We start from the raw sequence: 17,486 nt of genomic DNA, 5'->3' as shown, positions 1-17,486 counted from the left end.
GTAGTAATTCCCTGGCTGCGGGAGTCTGCGGGTGGCTGGGGAGACTACATTAGTGCTTGTACTAATACCCCCATCATGGAACTTAGTCTGTTCCATGATGGGGGTTGTAGTACAGGCGCTGAGGGATTGATCGCACCTGGTCTCACTTCTGACACCCGATACGATCAGAAGTTATTAAGCAGGGGAGTGGGCGGCAAGCTCGCTCCTCTGCGATGTATCGTGTGTTTTTACTTTCATTTGAATGGCCAGTACTGAGGAGCCATTCAGGGCTCTCCACTGGGTGTTTAAAATGAACATTGTGAGTAGCAGGGGGCCATATCTATCTTAAAAGCGCTGTGGGGGCAAGATATATAGAGCTGCAGGGGAGGGGCAGACATATAGCCTATATATCTAGCCCCCCAGTGCATTTATAATGTGCCCCCTGCAGCGCATATATCTATATCTATAGATATAGCCGGCCAGCCCGATGATGCAGATACAATACTTTTCATACATAGCGCTGCTGGGATATATGTATATAGATGCGCTGGACATATAGCGTTATCTGGCCCCCACAGCGCATCTATATACATATGCCACTGCAGCGCTATGTATGAAAAGTACTGTATCAGCATCATTGGGCAGGTCGATGCTGCTGCTAGAATGCTTTTCACATATAGCGCTGCGGTGGCATATTATACATGTGCTGGCGGGGGTATATAATGCGCTGGCGGGGTCATCTTTATTAATGCACTGCAGGGGGCATATTAAAAATGCGCTGGGGGGCTAGATATATAGGCTATATGTCTGCCCCCCCCCACTGCAGTGCTATATATCTTGCCCCCCCACAGCGCTTTTAATATAGATATGCCCCCCCCCCCCCCCCCCCCGCTACTCACCATGTTCATTTTCAAATCCCCCGCTGGGAGCCCTGAATGGCTCCTCAGTACCGGCCATTCAGGGCTCCCCGGTAAAAACGAAAGTAAAATGAAAGTAAAAACACACTGATACATCGCAGGGTTGCGGACCATGCCGCCCGCTCCCCTGCTTAATAACTTCTGATCGCATCGGGTGTCAGAAGAGAGACCCGATGCAATAAATCCCTCAGCCCCTGTACTACAATCCCTATCAAGGAACACTCTGTTCCATGATGGGGGTTGTAGTACAAGCACTAATGTAATCTCCCCAGCCACCCGCAGACAGGGAACTACTACTCCCATCATGGAAACAAGTCTGTTCCATGATGGGAGTAGTAGTAGTCCCACAACACTGCAGGAGTCTGCTGATTTCACCTCTTCTAAGCATGCTCAGAAGAAATAACGGTTAGTATAAACCGGGGCAAACGGATGACATAAAAAAAGGTTCATCCGTTTGCCATAGACTTCAATGTTAAAAATATGATGTCCGTTTTTTCACGGAAGAAAAAATACTGCATGTGCCGTTTTTTCTGCTGTAAAAAAAAGTTAATGAGTGCAGATGGTTGCAAACGGATGCAAACGGATTGTAAAAAAATCCCATTGACATGAATGGGATTTTTTTTTAAACCGTTTTTTAATCCGTTTACAGCCTGCAAAAACGGAACCAAAACGGGGATAAAAAAATGGGGACAGACGGCTGTGTGAACGCACCCTTAATGTGTTTTATTGCATGATTACTAAGGCTAAGTTTCCACATGGTTTTTTTTCTGGCAGTTTTTGGAATACGGCCACTGCAATTTTTGATCCAAAGCCAGAAATGTGTTCAAAAGGAATAGGACATATAAAGGAAGGACTTACACTTCTCCTCCCTTATGGATCCACTTCTGACTCTGGCTCAAAAACTGCAGTGGCAGATATCCAAAAACTGGCAGAAAAAAAACAAGTGGAAACTTAGCTTAAGTCTAATACTCAGGGGACAATATATAATGGCATGACATAGAAAAGTGACATACATTTATTTGCACAAGGCTTGTTTAAGTGAAAATTTGCAACCTACACACTTTTTGTGCTAACCCGCCCACTCACCTTGCCAGCTGAGCTGTGATTGGTGGAGACGTTTGCCAGCTGAGCAGTGATTGGTGGTAGTGCTGGGCGGTATGGCCTAAAATTAATATCACAGTATTTTTTTTTTTTTATTATCGCGGTATCACTGTATTACCGCCTGTCCCCCAACCCCGCCACCCCCCTCCCCACCCCACGAGCGGGGTCCCTGTGCCCACTAGCGGTGTCAAATGTGCCCCCCGCGAGCGCGATCGCTACAATCCCCGCTAGCGGGTTCCCTGTGCCCACTAGCAGTGTCACAAGAATGCCGAGCGCGGCTCTGTTCCCCGTCCCTGTCAGCTCTCAGGGTACAGGAACAGATTTAAAAGCCTCGTGCGCAGCTAACGTAGTACTGCGCATGCGCAGTACTACACATATAGCGTAGGACTAACTCTAGGCTCCTAGCGCTGCCTATATTAGCCCTACGCTATTTGTGTAGTGCCCCGCCTGCGCAGTACCACGTTAGCCGCGCGCGAGGCTTTTAAATCTGTTCCCATACCCTGAGAGCTGACAGGTACGGGGAACAGAGCCGCGCTCGGCATTCTTGTGACACCGCTAGTGGGCACAGGGACCCCGCTTGCAGTGATGGTAGTGCTCGCGGGGGGCACATTTGACACCGCTAGTGGGCACAGGGACCCCGCTAGCGGTGATGGTAGCGATCGCACTCGCAGGGGGCACATTTGACACCGCTAGTGGGTACAGGGACCCCGCTTGCGGTGATGGTAGCGATTCCGCTTGCGGGAGGCATTCTTGTGACACCGCTAGTGGGCACATGGATCCCGCTAGTGGTGGGGATTGATCTTGCTCGCGGTGACACTGGCTGACAGGCGCAGCGGGGGGGGGGGGGGGGGGGGGGACACAGTAAATGGATTAGCTTCTGTGGACCGATTCCGCTCTCGAAATCGTGCCAGAGAAGCCCACCGGGACAAGTGAGGGCGCCGCGCTGGGGTCTACAATTCTTCCGGAGGGTGGGGCCCGACCTGTATAGCTGTATGGGCAAAAATCCATACCGTGGGAGAAAAAAAAAAAACGCTATTCGGTTCATATCGGTATACCGCCCAGCACCAATTGGTGGAGACTTCTCCCTCACACACAGGCCAATCATCTGTCTGCACAGAGCTCAGCACAGTATGGAGACATTTATCAAAACCTGTTCAGAGGAAAAGTTGCTGAGTTGCCCATAGCAACCAATCAGATTGCTTCTTCAGAGGCCTCTTCAAAAAAAATTAAAGAAGCAATCTGATTGGTTGCTATGGGCAACTCAGCAACTTTTCCTCTGGATGGGTTTTGATAAATCTCCCCAATAGTGAGGGAGGAGATTAACCCACACAGTGTCTGATAAGGAGGGGGAGGGGGGGGATGGCAGAGCAGCAGACTAAGGAGAACATTAAGGAGGAGGATTGTTCAATGACAGTACTACAAGTCCGATTGTTGTCTGTCTGTTCAGCCTGTGCCTCCTCCAACCTTGAGCCTTGGGGGGGGGGGGGGGGGGCACAGACAGAACACACTGGGAGTTGTAGTACTTGCATTTTGCAGTTCCCCTATGACTCTGCAGCTTCTGTAGAAATATGAGGCTCAGCCTTGGGATCAGTTGAATCGAATTCAATAGGCAGCAAAATCTGCAGCAGAAAATACACAGTGTGAACTGTCCCTTAGGCTGCGTTCACATGAGCAGATTTGTTTTCAGACTCGTACCGTGCTCTCCACAGGAAACACGGTATAAGTTTGAAAACAAATCCGCCCATGTGAAGACATAGTTTGCTGGATCGTTTGCTGGATAGTTTGCTGGATAGTTTGCTGGATAGTTTGCTGGATATTTAGCTGATTTGCTGCCCTTTCATTTCAATGAACAGGAAAATCAGCAGCAAAACAGACTGTAAAATATGCATGTGTAAACGTACCATATGCAGAATGATAGCTTGTATGGTGGTATTGTTCATTCATGGTATGGCGGTATTATCCAGTCTTGGTATAGGGGTATCGCTCTATTCTGGTATTGTGGTGTTATCCAGTCTTGGTATGGTGGTATTGTTCAGTCATGGTATGGCGGTGTTATCCAGTCTTGGTATAGGGGTATCGCTCTATTCTGGTATTGTGGTGTTATCCAGTCTTGGAATGGGGGTATTGCTCCGATCTAGTATGGTGGGCTTATCCAGTCTTGGTATGGTGGTATTGCTCTATTCTGGTATGGCGGTGTAATCCAGTCTTGGTATGTGGTATTGCTTAGTTATGGTATGGCGGTGTAATCCAGTCTTGGTATGGTGGTATTGCTTAGTTATGGTATGGCGGTGTTATCCAGTCTTGGTATGTGGTATCTTTTACTTCTGGTATGGCGGTGTTATCCAGTCTTGGTATGCAGGGCCAGACCAAGACATTGTGCTGCCTGGGTCCAACAGTAAAATGCTGACGCCCTCACCCAAAAAAATAAATAAAAGTACCCATTGTAGGGCTGGCGCTGCATCTGTCACACACACACACACACACACACAATCTCTCATACATGCACACACATCATTTTATATATGTGTATATAGGGCCATGCAAGGATTTTTGCCTTTGTCTGTGTGAACATGCTGGGAGTTGTAGTTTTGCAGCTTTTAGAAGGCCACAGTGAAGATCGCTTACTGCGATCTTCACTGCAGCCTCCTCCACGCCGCACTTTCCGGCCGCACTCCTCCTGCTGTCGCCGATGCCGCCTTTGCCGGTCCGGGTAAGCGGGCCCATGCTCCTCACCTCACCGCGGTGATCGCAAATACGGAGGGTGTACAGGTACGCCCTCCATCCTTAAGTATCAGGGCGCAATGGCGTATCCATACGCCCTCCGTCCCTAACAGGTTCAAAACGACCTCTTGTTTAGACTTTGCCGTTTTTTCCCGGAAAATCTTGGTGTTTTCCTCCCGTAGAAGTCTATGGGAGTGAAAAAAACGCCATGTGTGTGTTAACTTTTTGCCGGCGGTTTCTATTCTTCTTTGGACTTTAGCGATCCAAAAAAGTGATGGAGATACCTTTTTAAATAAAATTTTGTAGGGTACCATTCAAAAAAATAAAAAATCTTTTTTATAACCAAATTTTCATAAATTTTTAAATGTAGGTATAAAGATAATTATTTTTTAAAATTAATTTTGTTAAACTTTTTATTAGTAATATAAATAATATGTTTAATAAAGTGTGTGTGTGTGTGTGTTTTTTAACCTCTTTTCACTTTTAATTTTTTTATATTTTTTAATTAGTACTACTACTCCCAGCATGGAACAGACTGTTCCATGATGGGAGTAGTAGTACCAGTACTAATAGACAGATCGTCCAGGTGTTACTTCTGATCCTTCTATATAATGTATAGATGTGGGCGGCACAGCGGCTTCTCCGCAATCCTGCACTATGTTCTGTGATGTGAAGTTATTCACATCACTGATTCATATTTCCCGCAGAGAGCTGTGATTGGCCACATGGTTCCAGCCAATCACAACTCTCTGTGGGAAATGTGAATAGGTGTATATACTACAGTGCAGAGGGGCCGTGCCATCCGCATCTATACATTATACAGGACGATCACAGCGGGTGTCAGTAGTGACATCTGCTGTGATCTGTCCTTAGCTGCAGGTACTACTGCTCCCAACATGGAGCACAATCTGCTCCATGCTGGGAGTTGTAGTACCTGCATTAATACAGATCGAAACGCTCCGATCTGTCTATTAGTACAGGTACTACAACTCCCTGCATGGAGCAGAGTGTGCTCCATGTTGGGAGCAGTAGTACCTGCTGTAAGGGACAGATCGCAGCAAGTGTCACTCCAGACACCTGCTGCGATCGTCCTGATATGAATTTCAGGGCTACAGAGACGGGAGAACAGCTGATGCTGAGCAGTAGATATACGTCGTATATCTACTGCCCAGCAAAAACTTACAGTGAGCCTGCAATGTGTATACAGTATATACATTGCTGGCTCACTTAACCCCTTGCTGAGCTGTGCGCTATGCACCAGCCCAGCAAGGAAAGAGTTAACTTACACTGCTGGACAATGTAGGTTAACCCTTTGGGCGGTATACTGAATATACAGCTATCTATAGATATCTGTATAGAGAAGATAAGATCCCCTTACCTTCCTTGCTCCCTGTCGGGTCTATGTAGCTCCGCCCCTTAGTGATGACATAATTGCGTGCAGAGCTACAGACGGGAGGCAGAGAGGTAAGTATGAGGCTCTATTCACATTGTACGTTTTGTATAAAGTGAACAGACCCTTCTGTCAGTGTCTTCCCAGACAGGGAGGCTCTAGCTGTTGCTAAACTACAACTCCCAGAATGCCCAGACAGCCAAAGGCTGTCTGGGCATTAGGGATCGACCGATATCGTTTTTTTTAGGGCCGATACCGATAATCGGTGGAGGTTAGGGCCGATAGCCGATAACTTATACCGATATTCCGGTATAAGTTAGCGGCTATTTATCCCCCCCGCGACACCGCTGCAGATCATTAATTTAAAGCGGGCGCTTTAAATCAATGCACTGCAGTCGCTTTTGCGGTGCCATAGGCCGCCGCTGCCGCCACCCGCTTCTCTCCCCTTGCTTTGGGAGTTCGCGGTGCGGTGCGGGGCATTATCGGCTTATCGGCAAGGTAATTGCCGATACCGATAATGTCCAAAATCATGATTATCGGCCGATAATATCGGCCATACCGATAATCGGTCGATCCCTACTGGGCATGCTAGGAGTTGTAGTTTTGCAACAATCGGAGCCTCTCTGTTTGGGAAGACATTGCATTTTGGGCGCTCTCCCCAGCGGAGCGTGCAAAAAAATGTCCAAACCCATTTTTTGTGTTTCTTTTTTCTTCTCGATTCAGACCTGTGTATGCAGAGGATTGCGGCAGATTCAGGGGATTACGGCGATGAACTAGATTTATTTTCTTTTAATAGAATGGTTAACGAGGGCTGTGGGGGGGAGTGTTTTTTTTTAAAATAAAAAATGTTTCCAATGTGTCGGTTTTCTTTTAAATTGAATTTTCAGGCTTAGTAGTGGAAGCTGTCTTATTGATGGAATCCATTACTAAGCCGGGGCTTAGCGTTAGCCCCAAAAACAGCCAGCGCTAACCCCCAATTATTACCCCGGTACCCACCGCCACAGGGGTGTCGGGAAGAGCCGGCACCAACAGACCCGAAGCGTCAAAAAATGGTGCTCTTTGGGCCTAGGTGGTAACAGGCTGGAGTTATTTAGGCTGGGGAGAGCCAGTAACAATCGTCCTCGCCCACCCTGGTAACGTCAGGCTGTTGCAGCTTGGTTGGTATCTGGCATAGAATAAAAATACAGGGAATCCTATGCTTCCCCCCCAAAAAAAAAAAAAAAATGTTTTAATTAAATAATTAATAATAATTAAAAAAAAAAAAACGCATAGGGTTCCCTATATTTTCATTCTCAGCCAGATACCAACCAAGCAGCAACAGCTTGACGTTACCAGGGTGGGTGAGGACCATTGTTACTGGCTCTCCCCAGCCTAAATATTGCCAGCCTGTTACCGCCTAGGCCCAGGAGCGCCATTTTTTTGGGCCTGTTGGTACCGGCTCTTCCCGTCACACCTATGGCGGTGGGTACGGGGGTAATAATTGGGGGGGGTTTAGCTCTAGCCGTTTTTGGGGCTAACACTAAGCCCCGGCTTAGTAACGCATTCCATCAATAAGACGGCTTCCACTACTAAGGCTAAAAATTTTATTAAAAAAAAAGAAAAATTATTTTATTTTAAAAAACGTTCCCCCACAGCTCTTGTTAGCCATTTTATTAAAAGAAAAAAAAATCTAGTTAATTGTCGTCATCCACCAAATACGCCGCATACACGGAACTGAAAGAAGAAAAAGAAACACAAAAAATGGGTTAGGACATTTTTTGCTCTCTCCGCTGGGGAGAGCGCCCATAATGCAATGTCTTCTTAAACAGAGAGCCTCCAATTGTTGCAAAACTGCAACTCCCAGCATGCCCAGACAGCCTTTGGCTGTCTGGGCATGCTGGGAGTTGTAGTTTAGCAACAGCTGGAGTCTCCCTGTCTGGGAAGACACTGGCAGAAGGTTCTGTTCACATTATACAAAACTTAAAATGTGAACAGAGCCTTATACCCTTAGAAAGCCTGGCTCTCGTCTGCTGCTCTGCCCCCTAATGACATCACCACTAGGGGGCAGAGCTACACGGACCCAGCAGGGACAGGGAGCGAGGGAGGTAAGGGGATCTCATGTTCTGTATACACTATATACAGCTATCTATAGATAGCTGTATATTCTGTATACCGCCCAACAGGGCTATAGGAGCAGAGAGTCCTGTCAGTCTGGTGACAGGATTCCCGGCTCCTGTATAGTATACACGTGTACACTATGCCCCCCTGTATACTATACGGCTGGGGGAGGTGAGTAGTAATGCTGTACATCACTCCTCATCTCCTTACACTCTGTGGACCGGGCGCTCAGCATCCGACCCCCAGAGTGGTACCTGAAGGCAGTGAGAAAACTGCCACAGGGTACAAAACTGGCTATTTCCACACACCAGGGAAAACGCCAGAAAAAACGCCAGAAAAACTGCCAAAACGCAGGAAAAAGTTGTGGCATTTTTAGGTGTACAAAAACCTAGCCTTACACTTAGCAAAGTTCTGTGCACGAGTCTTGTTCACCAGAAGATCGCTCATGCACAGAACTGAGCATAGTACAGTCGCCTGGGTCTCCACACGCTGAGCTGAAGATCGTGCAGGATTTGTGCTTTAATTAAAAAACTAACTGCAGCCTGATGTGTGTACGACAGTGGAATACAACCTTTTTTGCCTGAGTACCCCTTGATAGCCCCTTCCCAAAAAACATTGTACCCCCATATTAGAGACATTTCGTAATGATTATAGTACAGTGGTCCCTCAACATACGATGGTAATTCGTTCCAAACGACCCATCGTTTGTCGAATCCATCGTATGTTGAGGGATCCGTGCAATGTAAAGTATAGGAAGTTATACTCACCTGTCCCCGCCGCTCTGGACCGCGTCCTCACCGCTCCCGATGCTGTTCCAGGGGCTCCCGATGCTGTCCCTCTGCTCCGGCGTCTTCTTTGGGATCCTCCGGCTTCTTCCGCATCTTCTCCGGTGTCCGGGCCTCGCTTTCTGGTTGATGGCCGGGACGGCGTGTGCAGCGATGTAATAACGACGCCGGAAAGCGAGGCCCGGACCCCGGAGAAGATGCAGGATCACGAAGTGGACCCAGAGCAGCGGGGATAGGTAAGTGAACCTGTCGGGGATGCTTAAACTGCTATCCGACAGCAGCTTAAGCATTTTGCGCTGCCGCATAGCAGTTAATGCGATGGCCCCGACATATAAAAGCATTGTATGTCTATGTTGACATCGATTTGATCATATGTCGGGGCCATCGCATGTCGGGGGGTTACTGTATAATTCATATGCTTTACTTTCCTCTATAACAGACCCCCTGTTCCTCTCCCTATCTCCCCAGCCCCCCCAATTTACAGATGGCGTCTTCTCTAACCGGAGTTGTTTTCTTTTCTTCTCTATCTGGCCTAGACCGCCTCCACCTCTCCCATACAAGACTTCTCCACAAAACCAGCCTAACAAACATTTTAGGCTCCTTTCTGCAGTACAATACCCACCTATTTACAAACTCCCCATGTTTATTGTCACACACAGTAATAGTACCCGCTTTGCATCCCCATAAAGTGGTTAGGCCCCCACTGTACCCCCAAATATAGCTGTAGGCCCCCAAACTGCCCCCATATATATGTAGTAGGCCCCCATTCTGTCCCACTTTGGTGCTCTTTTGTTCCTCTGGTCTGGGGACCTATTGTTATGGCTCATAGCAGTAGGTCCCCGGTCTGCAGGGGCAGTGGAGCAACAAAGCTGATGGTAGTTACTGCCCACAGCAGCCCAGTGCCCGCGCTTCCCCTTTGCTGTCCTCCTGCTCCGTTCCTCGGTGGAGAGACGTCAGCCGACCATTATTTTCAAAGTAATCAGTGGCTGCCATTACTGATTTGTTTTCAAGTACCCCTGGAGAACTGCTAAGTACCCCTGGGGGTACTTGTACCCCAGGTTGAGAACCACTGGTGTAAGATAACCTAGCACTCCAGAATCTTAGGATGTGGGTGTGTTCACACTGTGCAATTTTGTTACAATTTGAACATGTGTTTTCTGTATTAGTTGGTGAACTCCTATATATTTGAAATAGTTCACCAATCAAAACAAAAACACAGCCTAAGGGTCTGTTCACAGGGGTGGATTACCTGAGGAATTTAAGACGTTTACTTGCTGCGGATTTTGCTACCATTGACTACAATGGATCAGCAGAAAATCCCCAGTAGAGGCAGATTTGCAGATTTTCCTTTAGACCCTTTGAAGTCAATGGTAGCAAAAAAATCAGTTGCGGATTTTCCGCAGCAAATAAACTGCTGAAATTCCGCAGGTAATCCGCCCATGTGAACAGACCCTAAAAGGTACATTCATAGTTTGCTGTGTATTTTGCTGAAGATTTTCTGCAGCTTATTTTGCGACCACTAGCAAAATGAGCTGCAGAAGATCTGCAGAAAAAACAGCATGCTGCACTATACACCAGTGATGCTGAACCACAGCAAACCACTTGATGCAATTTGGGCTGCATACTCAAAAACTAGACACACTCATCCTCAAAGGCACAAACTAACTACACACAAATATTATAAGATGTGATACAATAGTTAGTGGTCTTCAACCCGCGGACCTCCAGATGTTGCAAAACTACAACTCCCAGCATGTCCGGACAGCCGTTGGCTGTCCGGGCATGCTGGGAGTTGTAGTTTGGCAACATCTGGAGGTCCGCAGGTTGAAGACCACTGCAATAGTAGATTGTAATCTCCTGCAGCCGTGCACAGGCAGCATATATATATATATATATATATATATATATATATATATATATATATATATAGACAGTATATATAAAACAGGTGTATCAGGCAATGACTACAAGTCCCAGCACGCCCCCAGGACTTACCTGTGCAGACATGTGAGGAGAGCCTCCTGTGTGTTCTGGGCAGTGAAGGTTGCCGGGTCACTCCTGTCACCTCCGGAGGGGGCGCTGTGTTATCTGTGTTATGTAATGGTCCCGGGGTCAGGCCCTCCTTAGTACACGGAGGACACTGGCTGAGCGCTTCTTCCTTGTTGTACAGATTGAGTAATGTGCATTACCGGAAATAACGTGCTGAGCGGCGGCGGCGGCGGCTCACATTACAGGGGGCTGAGTACAGGAGCAATGACGGAGCCGCAGAGGTCACCACGGGACAGCGGGGGAGGAGGAGGGGGCGCCACCTCTCACCTCACCCGGACACTATCTAGTGTTACCCAGAACAACCAATCACAGTGCAGCTTTCATTTTACCAAAGCAGCGTTCAAAATGAAAGCTGTGCGCTGATTGGTTGCTATGGGTAACCCGGACAAGTCTTACCTATAGCAGTGGTCTTCAACCTGGGGCTCACTGGCTGTTGGGAAACTTCAACTCCCAGGACATGCTGAGACTTGTAGTTTTGCAGCAGCTTTTGAGTCACATGTTGGGGAACAGTGCCCTATAGCCTTCAACATCTGGAGATCAGCATGGTGCCAGCCTGTACCCCTGTAGACGTCTGCCATATGCATATGCCCTATAACAGCGCACCATACACAAATATCCCCAGAAGCACCATCAGAGTACTTGCCACAGATCATGTGTACCATATACCTATTTATAATCAGTGTACCATATACCTATGTCCTATAAGTGTACCATATACCTATTTATAATCAGTGTACCATATACCTATTTATAATCAGTGTACCATATACCTATATCCTATAAGTGTACCATATACCTATTTATAATCAGTGTACCATATACCTATAAGTGTACCATATACCTATTTATAATCAGTGTACCATATACCTATTTATAATCAGTGTACCATATACCTATGTCCTATAAGTGTACCATATACCTATTTATAATCAGTGTACCATATACCTATTTATAATAAGTGTACCATATACCTATTTATAATCAGTGTACCATATACCTATGTCCTATAAGTGTACCATATACCTATTTATAATCAGTGTACCATATACCTATTTATAATCAGTGTACCATATACCTATTTATAATAAGTGTACCATATACCTATGTCCTATAAGTGTACCATATACCTATTTATAATCAGTGTACCATATACCTATGTCCTATAAGTGTACCATATACCTATGTCCTATAAGTGTACCATATACCTATGTCCTCTAAGTGTACCATATACCTATTTATAATAAGTGTACCATATACCTATGTCCTATAAGTGTACCATATACCTATTTATAATCAGTGTACCATATACCTATTTATAATCAGTGTACCATATACCTATGTCCTATAAGTGTACCATATACCTATTTATAATCAGTGTACCATATACCTATGTCCTATAAGTGTACCATATACCTATGTCCTATAAGTGTACCATATACCTATTTATAATAAGTGTACCATATACCTATGTCCTATAAGTGTACCATATACCTATTTATAATCAGTGTACCATATACCTATTTATAATCAGTGTACCATATACCTATTTATAATCAGTGTACCATATACCTATGTCCTATAAGTGTACCATATACCTATTTATAATCAGTGTACCATATACCTATGTCCTATAAGTGTACCATATACCTATTTATAATCAGTGTACCATATACCTATGTCCTATAAGTGTACCATATACCTATGTCCTATAAGTGTACCATATACCTATTTATAATCAGTGTACCATATACCTATGTCCTATAAGTGTACCATATACCTATTTATAATAAGTGTACCATATACCTATGTCCTATAAGTGTACCATATACCTATGTCCTATAAGTGTACCATATACCTATTTATAATAAGTGTACCATATACCTATGTCCTATAAGTGTACCATATACCTATGTCCTATAAGTGTACCATATACCTATTTATAATCAGTGTACCATATACCTATGTCCTATAAGTGTACCATATACCTATTTATAATCAGTGTACCATATACCTATGTCCTATAAGTGTACCATATACCTATGTCCTATAAGTGTACCATATACCTATTTATAATCAGTGTATCATATACCTATGTCCTATAAGTGTACCATATACCTATGTCCTATAAGTGTACCATATACCTATTTATAATCAGTGTACCATATACCTATGTCCTATAAGTGTACCATATACCTATTTATAATAAGTGTACCATATACCTATGTCCTATAAGTGTACCATATACCTATTTATAATAAGTGTACCATATACCTATTTATAATCAGTGTACTATATACCTATATCCTATAAGTGTACTATATACCTATTTATAATAAGTGTACCATATACCTAATACCTATGTCCTATATGTGTACCATATACCTATTTATAATCAGTGTACCATATACCTATGTCCTATAAGTGTACCATATACCTATTTATAATCAGAGTACCATATACCTATATCCTATAAGTGTACCATATACCTATTTATAATAAGTGTACCATATACCTATGTCCTATAAGTGTACCATATACCTATGTCCTAATCAGTGTACCATATACCTATATCCTATAAGTGTACCATATACCTATGTCCTATAAGTGTACCATATACCTATTTATAATAAGTGTACCATATACCTATATCCCATAAGTGTACCATATACCTATGTCCTATAAGTGTACCATATACCTATGTCCTCTAAGTGTACCATATACCTATATCCTATAAGTGTACCATATACCTATGTCCTATAAGTGTACCATATACCTATGTCCTATAAGTGTACCATATACCTATATCCTATAAGTGTACCATATACCTATGTCCTATAAGTGTACCATATACCTATATCCTATAAGTGTACCATATACCTATGTCCTATAAGTGTACCATATACCTATTTATAATCAGTGTACCATATACCTATGTCCTATAAGTGTACCATATACCTATTTATAATCAGTGTACCATATACCTATGTCCTATAAGTGTACCATATACCTATTTATAATCAGTGTACCATATACCTATTTATAATAAGTGTACCATATACCTATGTCCTATAAGTGTACCATATACCTATTTATAATAAGTGTACCATATACCTATTTATAATAAGTGTACCATATACCTATGTCCTAGAAGTGTACCATATACCTATTTATAATAAGTGTACCATATACCTATTTATAATCAGTGTACCATATACCTATTTATAATAAGTGTACTATATACCTATATCCTATAAGTGTACTATATACCTATTTATAATAAGTGTACCATATACCTAATACCTATGTCCTATATGTGTACCATATACCTATTTATAATCAGTGTACCATATACCTATGTCCTATAAGTGTACCATATACCTATTTATAATCAGTGTACCATATACCTATATCCTATAAGTGTACCATATACCTATTTATAATAAGTGTACCATATACCTATGTCCTATAAGTGTACCATATACCTATTTATAATCAGTGTACCATATACCTATATCCTATAAGTGTACCATATACCTATGTCCTATAAGTGTACCATATACCTATTTATAATAAGTGTACCATATACCTATTTATAATAAGTGTACCATATACCTATATCCTATAAGTGTACCATATACCTATGTCCTATAAGTGTACCATATACCTATGTCCTCTAAGTGTACCATATACCTATATCCTATAAGTGTACCATATACCTATGTCCTATAAGTGTACCATATACCTATGTCCTATAAGTGTACCATATACCTATATCCTATAAGTGTACCATATACCTATGTCCTATAAGTGTACCATATACCTATATCCTATAAGTGTACCATATACCTATGTCCTATAAGTGTACCATATACCTATTTATAATCAGTGTACCATATACCTATGTCCTATAAGTGTACCATATACCTATTTATAATCAGTGTACCATATACCTATGTCCTATAAGTGTACCATATACCTATTTATAATCAGTGTACCATATACCTATTTATAATAAGTGTACCATATACCTATGTCCTATAAGTGTACCATATACCTATTTATAATAAGTGTACCATATACCTATTTATAATCAGTGTACCATATACCTATGTCCTAGAAGTGTACCATATACCTATATCCTATAAGTGTACCATATACCTATTTATAATAAGTGTACCATATACCTATGTCCTAGAAGTGTACCATATACCTATTTATAATAAGTGTACCATATACCTATTTATAATAAGTGTACCATATACCTATATCCTATAAGTGTACCATATACCTATCTATAATAAGTGTACCATATACCTATGTCCTAGAAGTGTACCATATACCTATTTATAATAAGTGTACCATATACCTATTTATAATAAGTGTACCATATACCTATATCCTATAAGTGTACCATATACCTATGTCCTATAAGTGTACCATATACCTATGTCCTAGAAGTGTACCATATACCTATTTATAATAAGTGTACCATATACCTATTTATAATCAGTGTACCATATACCTATTTATAATCAGTGTACCATATACCTATGTCCTATAAGTGTACCATATACCTATTTATAATCAGTGTACCATATACCTATGTCCTATAAGTGTACCATATACCTATTTATAATCAGTGTACCATATACCTATTTATAATAAGTGTACCATATACCTATGTCCTATAAGTGTACCATATACCTATTTATAATAAGTGTACCATATACCTATTTATAATCAGTGTACCATATACCTATGTCCTAGAAGTGTACCATATACCTATATCCTATAAGTGTACCATATACCTATTTATAATAAGTGTACCATATACCTATGTCCTAGAAGTGTACCATATACCTATTTATAATAAGTGTACCATATACCTATTTATAATAAGTGTACCATATACCTATATCCTATAAGTGTACCATATACCTATTTATAATAAGTGTACCATATACCTATGTCCTAGAAGTGTACCATATACCTATTTATAATAAGTGTACCATATACCTATTTATAATCAGTGTACCATATACCTATTTATAATAAGTGTACCATATACCTATGTCCTATAAGTGTACCATATACCTATTTATAATAAGTGTACCATATACCTATTTATAATAAGTGTACTATATACCTATGTCCTATAAGTGTACCATATACCTATTTATAATAAGTGTACTATATACCTATGTCCTATAAGTGTACCATATACCTATTTATAATCAGTGTACCATATACCTATATCCTATAAGTGTACCATATACCTATATCCTATAAGTGTACCATATACCTATGTCCTATAAGTGTACTATATACCTATATCCTATAAGTGTACCATATACCTATTTATAATCAGTGTACCATATACCTATGTCCTATAAGTGTACCATATACCTATTTATAATCAGTGTACCATATACCTATGTCCTATAAGTGTACCATATACCTATTTATAATAAGTGTACCATATACCTATGTCCTATAAGTGTACCATATACCTATTTATAATAAGTGTACCATATACCCATTTATAATCAGTGTACCATATACCTATTTATAATCAGTGTACCATATACCTATTTATAATCAGTGTACTATATACCTATATCCTATAAGTGTACTATATACCTATTTATAATAAGTGTACCATATACCTAATACCTATGTCCTATATGTGTACCATATACCTATTTATAATCAGTGTACCATATACCTATGTCCTATAAGTGTACCATATACCTATTTATAATCAGTGTACCATATACCTATATCCTATAAGTGTACCATATACCTATTTATAATAAGTGTACCATATACCTATGTCCTATAAGTGTACCATATACCTATTTATAATCAGTGTACCATATACCTATATCCTATAAGTGTACCATATACCTATGTCCTATAAGTGTACCATATACCTATTTATAAGTGTGCCATATACCTATTTATAATAAGTGTACCATATACCTATATCCTATAAGTGTACCATATACCTATGTCCTAGAAGTGTACCATATACCTATGTCCTCTAAGTGTACCATATACCTATATCCTATAAGTGTACCATATACCTATGTCCTATAAGTGTACCATATACCTATGTCCTATAAGTGTACCATATACCTATATCCTATAAGTGTACCATATACCTATGTCCTATAAGTGTACCATATACCTATATCCTATAAGTGTACCATATACCTATGTCCTATAAGTGTACCATATACCTATTTATAATCAGTGTACCATATACCTATGTCCTATAAGTGTACCATATACCTATTTATAATCAGTGTACCATATACCTATGTCCTATAAGTGTACCATATACCTATTTATAATCAGTGTACCATATACCTATTTATAATAAGTGTACCATATACCTATGTCCTATAAGTGTACCATATACCTATTTATAATAAGTGTACCATA

General features: G+C 41.7%; 1 protein-coding gene across 2 annotated transcripts in view; it reads right to left on the bottom strand.

The window, feature by feature from the left end:
* Positions 1 to 11,336, bottom strand: part of LOC130368055 (PH and SEC7 domain-containing protein 4-like) — a 95,558-nt gene extending 84,222 nt beyond the window's left edge. The window contains exon 1 of one of the 2 annotated variants that reach the window (XM_056571280.1): positions 10,986 to 11,336. Coding sequence is in view for 1 of the 2 variants with exons in the window: in XM_056571284.1 (XP_056427259.1) it covers positions 10,986 to 10,997 (12 nt within the window). In the remaining variant the exon portion in view is untranslated. The remainder of the gene's footprint in view (positions 1 to 10,985) is intronic. The other variant, XM_056571284.1, reaches the window with a different exon arrangement.
* Between the last annotated feature and the right edge of the window lie 6,150 nt (positions 11,337 to 17,486).

This window comes from Hyla sarda, chromosome 4 (genome assembly GCF_029499605.1).
Source record: "Hyla sarda isolate aHylSar1 chromosome 4, aHylSar1.hap1, whole genome shotgun sequence".
NCBI lineage: Eukaryota > Metazoa > Chordata > Amphibia > Anura > Hylidae > Hyla > Hyla sarda.
The sequence above is the reverse complement of the archived record's forward strand: the minus strand, read 5'-3'. Positions and strand labels throughout refer to the sequence as shown.